This window comes from Coturnix japonica, chromosome 11, assembly GCF_001577835.2.
Source record: "Coturnix japonica isolate 7356 chromosome 11, Coturnix japonica 2.1, whole genome shotgun sequence".
Lineage (NCBI taxonomy): Eukaryota > Metazoa > Chordata > Aves > Galliformes > Phasianidae > Coturnix > Coturnix japonica.
In genome coordinates this window covers 13,921,435-13,941,460 of record NC_029526.1, presented here as the reverse complement: position 1 = coordinate 13,941,460, position 20,026 = coordinate 13,921,435, and the positions used below count along the sequence as shown (strand labels likewise).

The 20,026-nt window shown below is 38.5% G+C and overlaps 2 protein-coding genes across 6 annotated transcripts in view; one reads left to right on the top strand and one right to left on the bottom strand.

Annotated features, from left to right (window-relative positions):
* The first annotated feature begins 876 nt into the window (after nucleotides 1–876).
* SDR42E1 (short chain dehydrogenase/reductase family 42E, member 1) lies at nucleotides 877–3,374 on the top strand. Of its 3 annotated transcripts, none has more exons than XM_015874173.2 (3): nucleotides 877–1,021; nucleotides 1,161–1,250; nucleotides 1,755–3,374. In XM_015874173.2, the coding sequence occupies exons 2-3, from the start codon at nucleotides 1,183–1,185 to the stop codon at nucleotides 2,860–2,862; spliced, it is 1,176 nt and encodes a 391-aa protein (XP_015729659.1). In that variant the 5' UTR covers nucleotides 877–1,021; nucleotides 1,161–1,182; the 3' UTR covers nucleotides 2,863–3,374. The 3 variants fall into 3 exon arrangements, with proteins under 3 accessions (XP_015729659.1, XP_015729661.1, XP_015729662.1); XM_015874175.2 differs by having other exon boundaries at nucleotides 966–1,052; XM_015874176.1 differs by lacking the exon at nucleotides 877–1,021 and having other exon boundaries at nucleotides 1,059–1,250; nucleotides 1,760–3,374.
* Nucleotides 3,375–5,377: 2,003 nt separating this feature from the next.
* Nucleotides 5,378–20,026, bottom strand: part of PLCG2 (phospholipase C gamma 2) — a 59,133-nt gene continuing 44,484 nt past the window's right edge. For all 3 annotated transcript variants that reach the window (XM_032447068.1, XM_015874162.2, XM_032447069.1), the window contains 10 exons: nucleotides 19,919–19,985; nucleotides 19,499–19,656; nucleotides 17,434–17,536; nucleotides 16,021–16,230; nucleotides 15,390–15,535; nucleotides 14,283–14,397; nucleotides 12,868–13,035; nucleotides 11,906–11,994; nucleotides 9,165–9,349; nucleotides 5,378–8,379 (listed from right to left, as the gene is read on the bottom strand). In XM_032447068.1, coding sequence (XP_032302959.1) covers nucleotides 8,337–8,379; nucleotides 9,165–9,349; nucleotides 11,906–11,994; nucleotides 12,868–13,035; nucleotides 14,283–14,397; nucleotides 15,390–15,535; nucleotides 16,021–16,230; nucleotides 17,434–17,536; nucleotides 19,499–19,656; nucleotides 19,919–19,985 — 1,284 coding nt within the window. In that variant the 3' untranslated portion in view covers nucleotides 5,378–8,336. The remainder of the gene's footprint in view (nucleotides 8,380–9,164; nucleotides 9,350–11,905; nucleotides 11,995–12,867; nucleotides 13,036–14,282; nucleotides 14,398–15,389; nucleotides 15,536–16,020; nucleotides 16,231–17,433; nucleotides 17,537–19,498; nucleotides 19,657–19,918; nucleotides 19,986–20,026) is intronic.

The following is a 20,026-nucleotide window of genomic DNA, read 5'->3' as shown; positions in this document are numbered from 1 at the left end:
TCCAGAGGATAAACCTACATCCTAAGGTTAACCTATTCAAATGCAAGGATTTAGCAACATAGGATGGAGTGTAAGGTTGGAAAAATAGTTCAGGAAGTGCAGATCTCTTTGAGCTACCAGAAGAAGTTTCCATCCCTGGATGTATTCAATACTAACACAGTCCTCAGTAACCTGCTCTGTCTGGCCCTGCTGTGTGCTTGGGGTTGGACTGGACAGTCTCCAGCATTTCCATCCCTTCATCACCAGTATTTCTCATCCCTGAAGACACTCAAGGTCAGGCTGGATCAAGACTGAGCTGTAGATATCCCTGTTCATGACAGATAGCTGGACTAGATGGCCTTTAAAGATCCCTTCCAACTCAAACATTTCTAGGATTCTACAACATCCTACCAGCCACAAATATTCCGCAGTTCTGCTGTGTTCCATTGAAACACAATCTGTTTTCTCAGAGAACGGACATCGACTGGCATGACGGTGTATGCTCTGCTCATGTGCAGCATATGTTCTATGCCAGAGATTGCCATTTAAGAGCCACAAAGGTTCACTTGCAAGAAATAATTGCTATATATATATATATATATATATGTATATATGGTGCTCAGATAATTCTTCTTAGAATCATCTTTGTTTTAATTCTTGCCAGGCATCAATCAAAATAAACCACGGCGTATTTTGTCTACTTCTCTCAAGGTTTTGTACAATGGAAGCTCACACGTGTTAAGCAGTTTTGACAGATAACTCACTTCTTGTGCTTCCTGACATTCCCCAGGTGACTCACGCTTCTCTGAAAGAAAAAGGGAAAATACCACAAGACAGACTTTGAGAGCACAGTTCTGTGTGCTCTGATCGAGTCCTGCTGCAGAGGGAGAGGGGAAAGCAGCACATAGCACGACACAGCCCAACAACCCCAAGCTGTAACACATCATCACCCTCCCACTGTCCCCATGAAACTCCATTCCCCGTGAAACCCCGCGGCAGGGTGGCACTGCGGGGAGGCGGAGCGCAGAGCTGCGGGTTCCGAGTAGGTTCGGGCTGTTCGGGTCGGGGTCCGGGTACGGGTCCAGCCTCGGAGCCGGATTCCCCAGCTGTAATAACTGAAAGCCGAGCGATATTACAAGTCAGATTGGTGTTAATGTGCTTTTTTACTGTTTCTTCTATAGGTTAATCTCCGAAGCAAAGAGGATGGAAGCAGGAAGCAATGCCAAGAAAGCAGTGCTGATTACAGGAGGAGGAGGCTATTTTGGCTTCCGGTTAGTGCACTAAATAGCTTCTACGCGGTGCTTCACCCCATCCCTGTGCCTGTTGTTCTCGGGGCTCCCTGTCAGCAGTCGCATTACTTTGTTTCTGAATGCTTTAAGCATGTTTCATATTCTGTTTCCACGCATAACTTTCAACGGGTCTGGTCAGCTTTGTAATGGGAATTTAGGTTATCATGCTATAGGTACATCATGGGACAGAAGGAGAGCACGAGCTGGGTTCTGCTAAAGAGCAGGTGAAAACACACGTTGGTTTTGTTCAGAGCTTTCCCTACTGGCAGTTCATCCACTTTATTTTGCTTTCCTCAAAGCAAAGATGGAGACTGAGGAAATTACTCTGTACCTTAAGCTGCACAAACTCGTCACCATAGTAGATGGTTGAACTGAGTCCAATTAGGAAAAGAAAAAGCATTGAAATAGTTAATAGTCTTATCTCTGTTGAAGTGTTTTATGCATTCTGTGTTATGTATATAACATGCGTTTTCTGTCCTGTTTTAGTTTAGGTTGTACCATATACAAAAAGGGAGTTGATGTGATCCTCTTTGATGTCATGAAGCCGCTTCAACCTGTGCCAGAAGGGATAAAGTTTATGCAAGGGAACGTCTGTTGTCTGGCTGAAGTGGAAGAGGCTCTTAAAGATGTAATCTGTGTATTCCATATCGCTTCCTATGGAATGTCTGGCAGGGAGCAGCTGAACCGAAAACTTATAGAAGATGTTAACGTGAAAGGAACAGAAAATGTCATCCAAGCCTGCAAGAGTACAGGAGTGTCAAGTCTGGTTTATACAAGTACTTATAATGTGATATTTGGAGGCCAGATTATAGAAAATGGGGACGAATCTCTGCCTTACCTACCTCTTCACCTCCACCCAGATCACTACTCCCGGACCAAATCTTTAGCTGAAATGAAGGTGCTGAAGGCAAACGGTACCGAGCTTGCAAACGGGAAAGGTGTACTGAGGACTTGTGCTCTCCGACCAGCAGGCATCTATGGTCCAGGAGAACAAAGACATCTTCCAAGAATAGTTAGTTACATTGAGAGGGGACTCTTTAAATTTGTATATGGAGACCCTCTTAGTTTAGTAGAATTTGTACACGTTGATAATCTCGTTCAGGCTCACATCCTTGCCTTTGAGGCCCTCCAAGCCAACAAAAAGCACATAGCTGCAGGCCAAGCCTACTTTATTTCAGACGGCAGACCAGTAAACAACTTTGAGTTTTTCCGACCACTAGTAGAAGGTTTGGGATACAAGTTCCCCACCTGCCGCCTTCCTCTCTCCCTTGTCTATTTCTTTGCATTTCTTACTGAAGTTGTCCATTTTCTTGTAGGCCGCATTTATAATTTTCAGCCTCTCCTCACTCGCACAGAGGTTTACAAAACTGGTGTCACACATTATTTTAGCATGGAGAAGGCCAGGAAAGAGTTGGGATACGAGCCTCAGAAATACAGCCTAAATGAAGTGGTTGAGTGGTTTAGATCTCAGGGCTGTGGACCAAAGCCAAGGAAGTATACCATGACACGTCTCCTTAGGAATGGAGGACTACTCCTGCTGTTCATTGCTGTGCTGGTTTCATGGCTTCCATCTGCAGTTACATTTTCACCCTGAAAGATGAAACACTGAGCATGGGGGGATGGGATTTAGCTATGTTGTATACTCCTTGTTTTCACAGCAGATTAAATATATATGTATGTACTTCTTGGGTAAACACCTTTAACAGCTCTATCCCCGGTGAATGGAATGGGTGAGCAAAAGCCTTTAATTTTGATAACATATCTTATAATCCTTCTTCAAAGTAAAATTGCTCAGGTCACTAAAAAGATGAAACTGTACCACTGCAGGCAGCATGTTATTTTCTGGTACACTTAAGACTGACCTTTTCTTCCCCAGTAGGATTATACTCATGGTCCACACCTTTTATTCCTAAGAAGTTTGTGCTATATTATCCAGCGGGGAAGAAACTTATTCTCTGATTGCATTCCAAAACCAAGTCCTGCTTCCCATCCTGGATATATATATGCCTAACCAAGAATTTGGCTCAGTTGCTAGACAATAAATATCGTTACTTTGATGAATACATTGTGGTGTTCTTTTCTGAATAAACTCTGTGTTATATCTAATGACACTTCTGGAAACGTTCAATTGTGTACCTAAGTTACGGATGAGCACTTGAAGCAGCACAGACTTGTAGATTTTCTAACTAAAATATTCCAGTTGAAGATGAATGAATTAGCTAAAGTGCATGATGAAACCGCTGTGATTTTTCCCAGCATTTAACTGAATGGTTAAACAAACATATCTAAAGGACTCTTGTTAAGTGATTACAATCATATTCCATTCCTTATGAAATCTGTATAGCCTCTGATAATGTTTCTTTAGCACTTGATATCATTAGAACTTCGATTTTACAGCAGGACGATAAACCAAAAGAAACTAAATATAATATTTAAGGGGCAGCTCAAGGCTGCACTCACTTTTCACTTTTAGGAATAAATTGAGGCAGTGTTTGCATCCCAGGTGTGTTGAACTCCATTATCAAAAGCTGCTGTGCTTCCAACAGATAACATTTCACTGTTCCACCACACTGACTGCAGAAGGGTCACTTACCAGAAGCCATTAATATACATTGCTGCAGTTTGCACAAAGATTAATCTTTCATTTTTAATAAAAGATGGGGGAAAAAAACAAGCGATCTCACAAAAGCTTTGGCCTGCTGCTCTCCTACAGGGCTGTGCTTTTCAAGTGAAAACCACTGGCTATTTCCTCCTGCACATCCTCTGGTTCTGACACAATGTTAACAAAAGTAGATTAAGAGATTTTAAAGCTAATAGAAGCAATGGTAAAAAAAGGCAATGTACAACAAATCGCAGACGTCTATTAGCTTCCAACCATAACACTGGTATTTCACACTAAGTCCTCTAAAAAGCAGATCTCTTTAAGATGTGGAATGCCACTCCTGTGCTCCAGAAATTGGTTTTTTTCTATTTGCTATGCTTTTCTTGCAAAACAAAGGAGCCACTACCATGCGCACTTATCTTGACGGTGGGGCTGATGGAAAAAACAAGTCTACAAAACAAGTGTCCCAAAGAGTAAACACAGGCAGTTAATGCTGGCTGAGGTTAAAGTCCTGGATAACTGTTTACGTACCAAGAAAACTTGGGATGGGTGACAAAGACACAAATAGCAAAACTGAAGCAGCTCAACTTCCTGCAGAACGAGCACAACATGTGAAGCTCTTCATCTGTCTGGAGTCAAGGACAAAACTCTTCATTGGTAACACAGCAAGAGGTGCTATTTTGTCCTAACTGCCCATAACTTATGCTCAAGCACACGGTACTAAATCAGCCTGAGTTGAGAGAAACAAGCAGCCACTTGGCAATGCCTACCCCAAACCAAACAGCAGCTTATTTGGCTCCATCTAATAAACAAAGCAAGAGTCATGTTTGCTCTTCAAGTAAACTATAGAAGAGGTGAAGGATACTTTCCCTCTTTTGTGTTCCAAAATGAAAAAAAAAGGAATATGAGGCTCCAGGAGTTACTTTAAAATTACTTACACTACAAAAACTACTTAAGACTTACGTATGCACAAAGCTAGTCACAGCTGCTCTATTGCAAGTATTTTTAAAATGAGAATTATTTTCCTGTTATTACTGCTTTTATATGAGAGGCTGAGTAAATTAAGGTAATCCAATTGTTTCTTCTGTTCCAAAACTTCATCCATTATTGGTTTGCCTGAAAGTGAATTACCAGAAATACACCTCGAAACTCAAAAAGCAGAAATGAAAGTTTGTTAGTGCTCCTAACAAAGGATTTTACAAAGTATTTAGCAGCTGGTAAAAAGAATGGCACTGATGTCTTTAAAAACCTCTTGGCAGCTGCTTAATCTTGCATAATGCAGCATGTCAGCATAAAACTAATGTCTGCCAGATGTACATGAACGACTTATGATGTGTGTTTATATATGTTTTAGAAGTTTAAATGTCAGTCATCCTTAAGTAGAATGCTTTCTGTAGCGTCACCTCCTAGGAGACCCAACCAAATTTTTCTTCCATTTCTCTCACTAATTTCCACCTACTTTCAGCAATGCAGTGATCCCACAGCAGCAGAAATGCCTCACAGATGCTTGATTCCAGCTATATACATTTTTATTAGAAGACTGAGAAAAATTTGATTCCCAAGAATCTCAACAAAACAAAAAAATCACAGCGTAATCACAACCGTGCCTTCACCCAGCAACACTTATGCCCATGCAATCAAGACAACCTCATTAGCAGAGAGTGCGCTAATACAGTTTTGCCATGAACAGTGGTTCCAGATGACTACAAATTTCAGTTCTGCCTTCCTCAGACTTTGTTGTTTGAGTTCATACAAATCTGATGCTCAGCACAGCTGAAGATGGCATCTTACCTGTTACTGGAAAAGGTCAGTTAGGAGTTGCATGTTAAACATGATCTTTGGCCTTTTCCTTCTGCCCTGCTTGTTTGTATCCAGATGAAGTGCAACAGTAATGACTTTATGAAAACAACCATTAAGTCAGTTCATCTTAAAAAAAAATACAGAAGTGCCCTTCCTTCAATCTGTAGTGCAACACACCATAACATTCCAGCAGACCACTGTTCAGTTAGAACTCATGCACAATGCCTGGCAATTTTAAGTCATGACATTAATAAACCATGCTTAAATAAAAAAGCTTCTGGGATTATTCACATCACTGATATCAAAACACATTTATTAAAATAAGTTACTTTAAGAATTTAAAATAGCTTCCAAAAGAATACAACAATTTAAACGATAACATTTGCATAAATGATTTTCCTCCTAGATCATAAAATTAGCATGGAAATTCAAGCCTACTTTCATATTAAAACAGCTGCAACTGAGAAGAAGTTGGTTGAGTCGACCTTGACAAAGAATTGAGAGATGGGCCTTTTGGAGTTAAAACTATGTAAGATACAAGAAAACAGTACATAGCCCTGCCTAACACTCAAGTTAACCAAGCAGCCAAAGCAGTATTTTTCTTCTGAATATAACATGGGGAAAAAAAAGTCTTTAGGTAAAACAAAATGGATTTTCGTAAGTACCAAGGAGTACCTCTTATAACTTTTAATATAATCTTTGCCTGGGGGATATGCACACAACTTTCAGAAGAACTGTAAGGCGTGCTAATTCTTAAGCAGTACAAAATGCATGAGCACCAAAGGTCCTCACCACCCAGAAACAGCGACTGGATCAGCTCATCATACAGTGATACTGCAGGTAAGCCCAGCTTTGTACAGCAGTCTAAGTTATTGCTGTACCTCTAAAATCAACAGTTTATCCCAAAAAGGAAAGAAAAAAATGCATCCATCTAATCCTTGAACAGACCAATCAGAACTGGTGACTGAAGAGATTTCAGGCAGGAAGAAGAAAAGCCTAGAATTACCTTAAACTTTGTCCTCTTCTCTTTTTCAGATGGCTGATTGGTATTTAATTTCTCCATTTAAAATATCTAAAGAAGTCACCCCACTGTGGGATGCTATTACAGCATTTCTATCTCAAGATAAGTGAGACACAGCTCTTTTCATAGTATCTAAAACCTCACTGGAATTCCTCAAACCATCAGCTGTGAATAAACAATGGCATCAATTAAGCACATCTTGAAACAACAGAATAGCATAGGGAGCAAGAGAAACCAAAAACGGCTGAGACATCTCAGGCAAGAAATCCGAAATGCAAGCAAGTTTTCTGTGATGAGAAATATAGCATGATGTACACAAAATGTTATGATTCAGACAGTCATATAGACAGAACTTAACACCCGGGAAAGAAATTCATTTATACAGACAGCAAAACTCCACCCATGTAGAGAGAAAGGAACCAGGAATTTGAGAGTAGAATCATAGTGCTAGCTCAAAGAACTAACTTGTACACAAACCACCATAACTGGTTTTAAATACACCAGCCAAGGGCTCTTGTTGCACTCATACAGTAAAGCACACTTGCTGATCTATCGAGTTTTTGCATCTGTAGCTCAATGTTCTTCACTCGATTAAAGATGTAAGACTAATGTACCTCTATATTTGTGCATACTATCATTCTTGGATTAGATGTGTTTTGCTAAAATGGTTTACATTTACAGAACACTATCATCTGATGCTATCATCTAAGTAGGACTGCAAGATTAAAAATGGACAGTTCATTAAAAAAATCATTTCTAAGCACATTAGCAGCTGAAAGGATTTGCAAAATGATGCTATATCAAAGTAAGTGCCTCTCAGAGTTCAAATGCCTCTCTGAAAAAAAAAAAAAAAGAGAAAAAAAACAACAAAATACCACGTATTTCCTACCACATATTTACATTAAAACCTTTCCCTCCAATACCTTAATTTAGGAACGTAAGTTCAGAAGGGCTGGCAAATACAAGTTCATGCACTGTTCTCTTAAACCCTTCACAAAGAAACATCTAAGGTCAGAGAGGATATTTGATTTCAACAAAAGTAACATATCTGCTATTCAAGAAGGACACAGAGAACTACTGATAAGAGACAGTACAGTATGGAGCTATTAGCTGCCCAAAATTCTTTATACAGTATCGGAAGTATAATCCATTGCCTAAGGTAAGGTAATATACATTAAAACAATGTTGGTGCAAAAGTGCTTTTACAGCATTTAATAAATTAAAAACTCCCCACCAGCGAATCTTAAGGAGCCAGGTTGTTAAAGTGGTGTGTTTCTATGCATGCAAATTGTTGTGAATGTCTTATCTACACCCTGTGTACACAAACACAACAAACAATTTAAACTTGTACTTCAGGTATTGATAAGCAGTGGAGTCTATGCAGCTACCCACCTTCAGATTCTTTAATATACAGAAAGTCTGGTCTGCACAGAGGTACAGGCCAAACTTTGTACAGAACATAAATTATTCGGAATTAAAACAGCTTTTCTTATAAGAAGAAACTAATAAGAAAATCCATCTTCCCTCCTCTTCCTCCTCGTCGATTCATTCAGCATGATGAGATCTTCACAGAGTAGAATGACCAGGAGAAATTAATATCTCCACCTGAACTGCTCCATAAAGCATGCATCAAAGAATGATTGCTTTAAGAGTAGAATTTGCTGTTACTGACTTTCTTCTCCCTTAATCTTTCAGGGAAAAGAAGAAAAAAAAAAAAAGAAAAAAAAAAAAAAAGAAAGTTAAGTCTCCTAGATATTTCTCAGAGGGAAATGGTTTACTATGTTCATTTTACTTAGACATAAATGGTGAGTAATGTATCAGCAACAAGGATTGTAAATTTTTTTCCTGCAATAAATGGGAATAAACCAGTGATTCATACAACTGTTCAGCGCACACACGCACACAAAGGTAAAATATATATAAATATATTTAAAGAAAAGCCTTCCTCCCATTTCATCACCTCAGAAAGGCCCAAAGATCTACTCAATACTTCCACGTGGTCACTTGGTAGAGGAAGCCTGTCTTCCTGCTACCCAACTCAAAGGTGGCAGCAAATGAGACATACCCTTCCCTCAGCTTTGGATACCACGCTGACACTTAACTGACAATTGTGTGGTCTTAAAATTGTTCTTATATTTAATACACCACCAGGGACATAACTCCAACAATGGAGGAGAGGTGGTTGGTTTATTTGGCTATATAGAATGTATTTCAAAGCTTTTGTCCGAGAAAGCAGGAGAAAAGAACATGAACTCACAGGATTACACTGTGATTACCGAAAGCAGGATTTCACTGAGCAGATATTTCACTGAGTCTGTTGGCCTCTAGTGGCTTGCAGCCCTGCCTCACTTCAGATTTGCTCACCCTATTCTGACTTCTCATAGATGCTTGTTTTAATAAATCTGAGATTTTCTTAACATTAAGTCCTACTTAGATGGAGCTGCTTTGGAAAGAACAATGATTATCGACCCACCTCCGGTTACATGTTTCTTGACACATCTGTAGCTTGTGTTCATTCACATTGAATTCTCTTAATAATGCATCTCTGTTAGGATTCCTTAAATTCATATGGGTATCGTAAAGGAATAGCTGGTTATTAAGCTCCTCCTGGCGCTTCCGAAGTTGCCGACATGAAGAATAAAGCTCTTCTTCATATTCCTTCAAAAGAATATTGGAAATCAATGTAATAATACAGGTAATCAGTGAGTGATAATCTGGATTCCTAATAAGGAAGGACAGATCCTTTGTTTCTAAGGAGCTATGGCCATTTCAGCTTGCAGAGGAACACACTAAGTAGTTGAAGAATACTTTACTTCCACTGTATGTGGCCCATGGTAGAATGTCTCAGAATTCTCCTCAAGTATAAATAATCAATATGATTCCTCTCACAACTTCAAATTAATTTAACACTTCAAAGTCTCTGGATACACAAGCTGTCTCTTTTCTAGTGCTACTTCTGGGAAATAGTATTGGCAGCAACAAAGTCTTAATTTTCAAATCAGCAGCAAAATGAGATACATATCCTAAAAGAAATGACATGCAATCAATAAACGTAACAAATCTAAATATTTCCAGAGATGGCGTACTAACAAGAGTGCCTTTAATAGGTCTCGGTCCAGATCCAGGAAAATTGACATATTTAGCAACATGCCCATGGAGTTTCACAGTTAAAGGAACAAGATCCTTTCCTGACCTTTTTCCTCCCAAAAGATATTCCTACAGTTCCCTGGCATGGAATGAAGCAACTAAAAGCTAAAGAGATGTACACACTTTCCAATGCAGGCAAATCAGTTCTCAAGATAAGACATGCTTCCAAATGTATAAACCTCAGTGTAACCAAACTTCTACAGTATCAAGAAGACTGGTTAACTTGAACAAAAACTGCATGAGGCCCCACATAACAATTCACATATATGCATGCTTACATTTGCAAGATTCTCACTACTCTGTTCCTACGGAAATTTCACAGTCATTCTGATTCCCCTTTATAACAGTGTATTTCATATCCAAAAGAATGCAGATGGAGTCCTGTATATAAACAGGCCTGTTATTAAATTATACCATTTTGTGAAGGGTCATTACACAAATAAAGAAAAAAACAAAAAAGGGCAGAAGAACAGATGGATACAGCCCCAATCATTCCTGATGCCTCCTCTGAATGATCTGGCAGAACTTCCAGAAGCTGATTAACCATGGCAAAACTTGATTTGCTGCAGATTGCCAAACAAAAGGAAATTCTTTTGCAAGTTCTCCTGCTACTGCATTACCACCCAGAAACATCAGATCTTGTGAAAACAAAGAGCTATGCTGCATCTTCCTTTGGCTCAACAAACTGCAGGTGTTTCAAGAGCGTGAAACGTGCTACCACCAAAGTACTTAGTGCTGACAGACTGGGAGACATGCTGCTGCTATGAGCAACATTAAGATATACACCAGCCCCAGGCAAAGAACGATCTGAATTTCTGAAGAAGTATCAGCAATATATCTATGCATCATTCCCATGCTGAACATTAGGTAATAGTGAGTTGTTACCAGTTTTCCCAAAGGCAACAAGCCAAAAAATATATAAATATATGAGTTTATCTGGTCTCCTGGATCAGACTCATGTTCATGGAATACGAACACTTCAAATGTTATCTTCAAAGGACATGCTTCTCTTTTCTTTAAACATACACTCTTGGTCTCAGCTCCCAGCCTCCTTCTCTCAGCTACTACGGCTGCCAAATGCTGATTACACACAGCCATATTACATTATTGTGTTTATTACGTGGCTTTGCAAAAATCTTAACAAGAATGTTTGAAAAAGGCTGCCACTTCTCCATGAAGAATGTGACTGAGAATTCAGTGATTTCCATTTCAGCGTCATAACCGCAGGGACAAATCTCTCCAGAGACATGATAACTTACTGTTAGCAGAACCCAGTGTTTTAATCATGAAAACTAACATATACCGGTGTGAACTACAGCATTAGCTGAATGGTTGTGAACAACTACAGATGAATTACACTTTTTCCTCCTTTGAATATGAAGGGTACTGGAAAGCACCCAGAAATCCTCACTTCCCAGAAGCACCGTAAAAGTTCATTACTTATTCTCTGTGCCATTGTATTTAATGAGATATAATAAAATACAGATTCATATATAGTTATAATTATTTAGTTATATATAGTTATATTAATATATAAAATAAAATATTGTTGACATATAAAGAGAGTCTAAGAATAAGCCTGCTTTAAATTAACCTAGAAAGGAGCACCTCTGAAGACCAACAAATGATCTTCACACACCAAGCATCTGAATGTGTGGTTCCATGAGCAAAGGATGCACCATCATCATTTTTCCTTGAATGCATACAAATGCTAACTGGTATCTCAAGTGGTAAAAAGCCTGGATTTCAGAGGTGAAAGCCTGAGTTTAGCAAGTTTTGCATGGCATCAGTCAGTTAACATGGGAAATACAACAACCATGCTGGTACAGCAAAAAACAGTGGAGGTAATTAGTCCTTCTTTGTGCATTATTTATTTTAAGAAATGAGTAATTTGTCTCCTCAGTGGGAGAGTAGCTCAATTTGCATTACTGGTCTTCCCCGATGCCTAAAGAAGAAAAATCAGACAATACCACATCAGACACTGAAAACCTAAATCCTCGTTTCCTGGTTTCCATGATGAACTGCTAACACATGTTGTCAGTGCACAAACAAGTGAAAGGTTCTCACCAGAACTTGCTGCATTTCACAGTGAATCAGAAGTGAGGCTAGCTCTATGTCTTCACTGTAACCATTCTTGAGAGGAACTGATCTAAAACCTGAAAGAAAAACAGAAGCAAATCATATACAAACAAGTATTAGAGTCAAGGCTATCACAGAAATGGTGCAAGCAAGCCTGAGGACTAAAAAGATCCTTCACTGCTCAAATGCTTCACTGCTGAGAGCATGCTTTCCTATGAGAATTACAGAGAAACAAAAGGCAAGCATGCTAGAACTAAGAAACAAAGGATTTCATACGCTCTTAGAAAATGAGATGCAGGGAAAAATCAGAAGAACTTACACTGCATATGTCCATGTCTAAGGCTTTTAATTTAACAAATACTCCGACACAAAAACAGAAAACAAACCTTCCCAGATTTTACTCAGAGCACATAACTCTGTTGCTGAAATGGAGTCCATAGTAAAGACAGTCAAAGACACAGGAATCATATTAGTAAGGAGATAGGAATAATATCAAAACATTGATCTTGTTGCTTTCACCTGAAAAACAGCTCAAAGTAGGAGTGGAAGGAAGAACTTCAATAGAATCTCTTACTTTTAGAACAAAGAAACCTCTGGGTCTATTGGTACATAGGAACTATATTTAGCTTTCACAGAGTCATGGCACATGTTTAGTAGCATTTCTAACACTGCCTTTGTTGTGATTTTTTGCTGCTGCAAATTTTTCTATCCTATCTAAACAGAATTAAAAATGAACAAATAAATAAATTCAGAAGGCAAGTTGAGGATTATTTTACATACTTTCACACTACACACCTAACATCATAATGAACAACAAATTGAAGGAATTCAGGTCAAAAAAACACTTCTCATTTGGCGTGTTACAGCTGCCACTGCAGAGAGCAAAATCACAGCACAATAATTTTTAACATCATTCTGACTTAGCCCCTGATCACACCTGCTATTCTTACCTGATTTGATTCCTTTGATGGGAAAAGTGGCTTGGGCCAAGAAATTGGGGTCACTGAACATATCCTCCTCGTAAACAACAAAGCGCAGAAATGCTAGATTTGGATCATAAATTTCAAATTTCACTTGCTCCGGACAGGGTGCCCAAACTGGATTAAGGCCATTGTCATCTGTAATGAAAAGGAAGCATTTACAGTGTGAAACAATAAATTCACTTCATTCCTATATGGGTATGTATCCCAGGCCTTTTTTTCTGGGCACACAAAGGCCCAAAAATCCTATTTACCATCTGTCTCATGTTGTAACCTCACTGCAGACAGTTTGTATTTGTTTATTTGTGAGGGGAGATAGGAGGAAACTTGGCAGGGATGGAAATCCATGAAGAAAAGCTATTATTTGTCTTTATAGATACAAAACCTCCGTGGACCCTAATTCATTGCTCATATTCATGAGCCTCATGTTCCATATCACAGGAAAAGCATGTACAATGTCCAATGCTAATGTACAATGGCCCAATTCATTTATGGAACACTGAGTAACTTGGCACGTGCAATGCAGTGAGGAATTCTGCTGTCTAAGGTCTTGGTCACTCCTGACAAAAATTTAAAATCATAATCCTCTTCTCTGAAGTACTGAAGAGCCACAATGTACATTATGTTCCTAATTCTGTATTTATCTTCCACTGCTGTCTAAGCTGTAGGTTTCAGTGGCTTAGATAATTAGATTCAAAGCCTCTTGTCTACCACAGGAACACTGCTGCATCCAGATATATTAAATTGTGAAAAGACAGCCAGTCAGTTTATTAAAGATTGTTCTGCCTTATCTTCTTGCACACAAAATTTCAATAATCAATTTTTGTTTGACTGCTGCTTAGATATTGTCCCATTTCAGTTGCTTACATGAAGTTCATGTACACACACACACTCCTTATCCCAGAACTGACCATGAGTAAGCTTTGATCAAAATTTTACTGCATTGCAGGTTATACAGCTTTACAACCATATCTACCCAAGCTGTCTCTGAAAGGAAGCCAGTCTTAGAACCCAACTTGAATTAAACACAGTCTGGATCTCACAGTACTAAGTCCCCATTTCAGATAGAATTCTAGCAACTGACTAACTCTGTAGGAGGCACTTTCAAGACAGTGATTTAAAGAAAAACATGCAGAATGTCCAAAGTGTTGCACAGGCAAAAAACATAACACAGCTGCAATTTCTTGTAAGCTAATGGTTCAGGTTGATTCCCTGAAAAATCAGATATTCATTCAAGTTTTGCAAATTAACCAGGAGTGGAGGTTACCAAATTACTCCCCATATAGGTTGCTGACCAATTATAGACATTGTAAATACATCATCACCACCTACTTTAAGTGCACTCAAAGTATGCCCCCGCTACACAGAAAACAGCAGATACTCACTCACAACTGTTGTCTTGAATTTGTTGTTATCATACTCAGCCCCACATATTTCTACCTCTACAAAGGGACACGCGATGCTTCTACCGAGCTTAGGGAGATGACGAGCACCTAAAACCTTCAAAAGAAACTGTGAGTTATAACCACATCCAGAGGAGACCTCACATGGAAAGGCGGCCTACAGAACTAAAAGAGAATTTCACTAAAGAAAATATACCCAAAAGAGCACGCAGAAATGCTCACTCCCTCTCTTGAATATTGTTTACATGTATTAAGTGCACTATGTCACTAATAATAACACTCCAAATTGTCTGGGTGACTCAGTGATTTTCATTGAAAGATATGATGGCTGACATCCACTGCATACAGTATGCAGTTCCAAATCAAGCTTGTAACATTATCTTCATTCAGTCTTTATTACCTTAAAACATTCGTGCTTTATTTCACAACCCCTGTTTACCACTCCTCTAAATGTAGTAAAAAGCAATTAATATGTTTCTGCCTTCTCAAACAGCATATTTTTAGAGGACATCACTCTTACTGAATAACAACTGAGAACAGAAACAAGCTCATCTCACATTTGGCACCAGAAAACAACATGGTATAATTTTCAAACGATATATCCCATTTCTCCATGAAAATGAGACTGACATTCCGATTAAGTCACAGCATACCAAATAATATGATGAATGGAGAAAAAAATAATCAGCTTATTTTTTTCTGTTCTGTTTCTCTCTTTCATTATAAACATCTTTCATCCCCATACTGGAAATTTTGGAACTAGTTAGTCTGCTGCTAATCAATCTCCAATAGGATATTTCTACTAAGAAGTTACTAGGTTGGGAATGCAAGTTAGTACATTTGGAATTTTTATCATAATATAACATAAAATTATCCCGGGATTGTGCTTTTAGTTCTATAGGATGTGCTTCATTAGCATGATAAAGATATGTATTTCCTAACAGGAACCAGTGAAACTAGTTTTATTCTCAAATACTCCAACACTTAAAAACAGTATTTTGACAATCTGCTCTGCAACATAATAACTTTATTTATAGCTTTATAGATATTTATGACATGTAACAAACATAATTTACAAAAGAGATTTACCCTCACTGTCATAATCATCTGCAGTTTCCTCTTCGATTCATTTGGCATTGGGTCATATTCTTCATTTCTCATGCTTTCTGGCTGCAGAACATAGCCAGTGCGTCCATTAAGTGAAAACAAGGCATGGTTCAATTGCATGTATTTATCTAGGGAGAGAGTTAAACAGTCATAACAGAAAGATCCCCATCTGAATATTAGGAAGTACCAAATCAATGGCTCCTCTCAGCACTTCTTCCTGGTTGATATTTCCACAGAAAGAGTTGTAAAGGCAAGTTGGAAGACACAGTTCCCTTCAGTAACTGAACCTGACAGGCCATTTTTCAGCAGTTTTAATCCTAATAAACCCATCTCCATTCACAATTAGTTTCCTGTGAGTGGGTCATAAGCTAGCTTCCCTTGCCAGGAAGTTGTGTACAGCTTTCCCTATGGATGAACAACTGTTTCATCCAACTGAGCTTTACTGCAAATATCTCTGCTTGCTTATCAAGAAGAAATCAAAGTGGAACACACCTTTCAAAGGTTACAAATGGGCTCAGAGATAGAGAGACTGATTTTTGTGGACCTGCTCTAAAAAGAATTCGCACATTCACAAACACAACGCGGACAAAATCCTTTTTAAAGGGAGTATTACCTGGAGTCTGAAAGTTAAGAGCCACCATTTGAGAGCCACAAAGCCAGAGGCGAAATGGGTCATAGTTTGATGAGTCAACCCTCTGTCCTTTAGGATAGACACGTGTCAGTCCCTTCAAGTTGTATTTCAGCAACTCCACTGGCTTTTGCTTTACAATACTTTCTGCCTTGGTTTCCACAAAGGAACGGATTTCTCTGAAATCAGGATTTTCTACACAAGGGAGAGAGAGAAAAAAAAAATAAAATAGAGCTTTTATACAGGAAGAAAGAAGTTGACATTTATGCTTTATTTCTACTAACATTTTGTTTTACTCTGATTCGCTTTGTCCTTTAATGAAATAATTGGTACTGTTTTAGTGCAGACACAATAATCTGGTTGAACGTCAGGTCTGAAAGTTAAAATTGCCTGCCTGCCACATGCTTTGCAACAGGGCAGATAGTCAGTAGCCATGCTCTTATCTCATCATTGCTAATAATGCACTTCTGACCACTGCAGGACACATTTAAATGAGACATCATTTCCTAGGTTTAAATGGGGAGAAGAAAGGGTCAGTCAAGGTTACCCAATGCTTCAAACAATGACTGTAATTATAATGTCTTAGCTACAGTGACAGCTTATTAAAAGCATTTGCAAAGAAACTTAAGGAAGGAGGGCACATATGCTGGCTTCTCTGGAATACTAAGTACATATTTCAGTGTCAGATTCTACCTGCATACTTACGTAGATCCCAGTACTCATTTATATTAGGGAACTATATATTGATGCTATAAGCTTATATATACAGTAAATGTGTAATAAAACCATTTTTGAGAGTTCTGACAAACAAACATCAAGTGCTCAGACAGATTGTTTAATCTCAAAAAAACCCACCTGACATACAACTAGTGAACCCCCTATTTAAGTTATATTAAGATGATGTCTTTAATCAATTAGGTAAGAAATCTGGGACAGTTTCAAGAATCTCTTTTCTTTCAGAGCCTCCATTCTAAAGGAAATTCACCAAACTCAAGAAGTTTCTAAGTCTTTACTATGATTGTATTGACTACAAAAACATGGTGTGGGAAATGAGAACAATGAGAAACTGCTTGAGCTTTCAACTTCTCATTTATGGTCTCTTATTTCTTCATCTCATACCATTAATTAGTTCCACATTTGGTCCCACACTTAAATCGTAACAGGCTGAGATACGTGCCTAAAACAACTCTGATAAATCAGCATTTTTTACCCAATACTTTACAGTCTGAAGAGCCACAAGCTCCCCTACTGTACAACTGAAATCATCACTGAAATTCTCCAGGTGAGGCTCAATATTCTCTAGTAGAAAAAGAATAGATTCTAGCTCAATTTCTAGAATTTCAACTGACATTGATTAGTAGAAAAGTTAAAATTCAGGTGTAATACTAAAGAAAATACCTAAATTGTCCTTGGTTTTGCTTGTTGGCTTGCAGTAGATTACCAGATCAGATAACTCAATAGCAATCAACTGGTTCTTTTCCCAGTATTTCCTCCTGTTCTCCTGTAAAGTTCAATGAAGTTTTAGATTATGGACACAGCAGGCAATACGGTACAGTAACTCCACTCTAACAAAATGACTAAGTTGACTCGTTCCTTTGTGCCCATATTCTTAATTGGTACTTAAAACACTTGCGCAGATGTAATGATTTCAATTTGGACAATGGATTAACCAAGTGCTTGGTTTTTTAAAGCTTGTGTTTCAGATTGTTTCTTTAATCAGTCCTACTCAGAAGCTTGGCAACATTTTTCTTAATTAAAAAAAAAAATAGCATTTTGGTTCTACTCCATTTTTATTAGATTCCTGACTCTACACCTCACGTAAATGCAAATGTGTGCAGGAAAAATGCAAAATATAGTGAAGTTTCTCTCTATTTACCATCTTAAGCAGGACGTAGGTCTTGTTAGTAACTCCCCAACAGCTAAATTCAATCCCCAAGTGCATAATTCCTGTAATTTTCTATTTGCACATGAAACCAAAAATGTTATTTATAGAAAATCATATGTAATCACGTAGGCCCTCACCAATAAGTAGTCCACAATATACTTTCCTGTTTGTAAGCACCTGCTACGTGGAAGCTGAGCCAAAGTCCTTGCAGCCACAGACCGGAAGCTATTGAAATCAGCAAGACTTGCCCTAAGCAGAGATGTTTTGGCTGGAGGCTTTTCAGACACAAGAAGCAATTACAGGACAGAAAATGTTAGAAGAGCCCCATATCAAACAGCTATTAGCTTTGGTACAAGAGGTTATGAAGCAGCAGCAATTAGGAAGTCTTCCAAAAGAATTGTCTCAACAAGATGAACTGAAGAGGAAAGAAAATCAGAGAAGCTGATGAGATGCTAGAATGTTTCTCTGAACCAGAGATTATACACTGAAGTCTAAGAAACGCAAAGAGAAATACAGCATTAAGAACTGAAATAGACTTGGGAAAAAACCCAAACCTGTAAACACAAGTGTCGTTGTACTTAGTGATTTATTGGTTTCCCAAACATAGCTCAACAGTACGCAGTGCTCCATGTAGCAGTGGAGTGCTTCCAGATGCCTTGAGCTCATTTTTAGACATAACACACTGGAGATACCTAGCCAGGAGAGCTAGTTATGAACAAGGTATGGGAAGCCTTTTTATATACAAACATGTCTGTGTCATAGTGCAGCATTATACTTTTTCCTTCCCCAGAATTTAATTATAGTGGCACAGAATGCCTTTCCTTGCCTTTTTCTTCTCACCATGCTGCAAGTATTTGAAGAGGCTACACTGAGAAAAGCCTCCTGATTGACAGAAATGAGTTGAAGGCATCTTTGAATGCAGGCTGTTTAATACTTTCCTAACCATACAGAGGGAGAGAAAGCTGCCAAGCTCCTGAAGAGCCACTGAAGTGCTATGAAAAACAACCCATTTAGAGACACTTCTTCTAGACCAGGTTTCTCTTTTTCTCATTTTTATTTCTAAACAGAAGCCTGGCAGAAGAATCACATCTCTCCTCCCTCTACAGTAGTTCCTGCTGTTTCTCCCCTTGCTGCATTTGCTGCCCCCTCTGCTTGAGGCACCAACTTGCTTGCTATAAATGGGATTCTGATGACCCTGAGAATATTGCCACTGCAGATGAAAGATAAACAGCACAAGCCAACATGATACTGAAAAATATTTTCTGTCATTCATAACACCCACTCAATAATAAAGAGTAGAAACAGAGAAGGAAACGGTGTTTTTAAGCGTAGTCAACACAAGGGCAGTTTGGCCATGTCAAAGACTTCTTAAATACCAAAAAAGACAACAGGGAAGTAAATTAATACATCAGAGCAGGAAAAGGAAGTCCTGAAGAACGTTTTTAAGTAGAGGTAGTAGTACAGGTACACAGATTAGGTACGTAGTTTAGCAAGATTTAGCGGTATAAAACAAGTCCTACTGTAAACTTACAGCACTACGTATTAAAAACCAATAAAAGGGTATATTTTTAACAATACCTCTTCCGCAGTTTTCCATGTGATTTCACGGACGCTTTGGTACCATTCAAACAGCTCTTCTACTTTATCAGTTGCAAATTCAACACACGGATCTTCTGGATTCTTAGGTTCCAAAATGAAGACAAAAGGCTTTTTGTGTTTCCCTTGTGGCATTTTCACTGTCAGGTAAGTAGCAAAAAGTTTACACTAAAATCCAGTTCTTCTATGCTGTCACTGTTAAACTGCACTGTTAAAGTCCTGGCCGCAATAAGTGCTCTTATGGGACCGAACAATTAGTATCAGAATCTTTTAAAGTATTGATAGTATTTGCTACATGAATACTAATAGCTTTCAAAGCCAGTTATTTTATGCTAAACATAAGGGATCCACTTCAGCACAGAAAGTTCAGGAGTCAACACGCACAAATCAGAAAGTACATACCAACATTGTACGTATTTAGCACCAAGATGCCGTGACACAGAGAGCCTAGAGGATTGTCCTCAATAATCTGTGAACAACATGAGATACAGCTGACACAGTCTTCTGCAC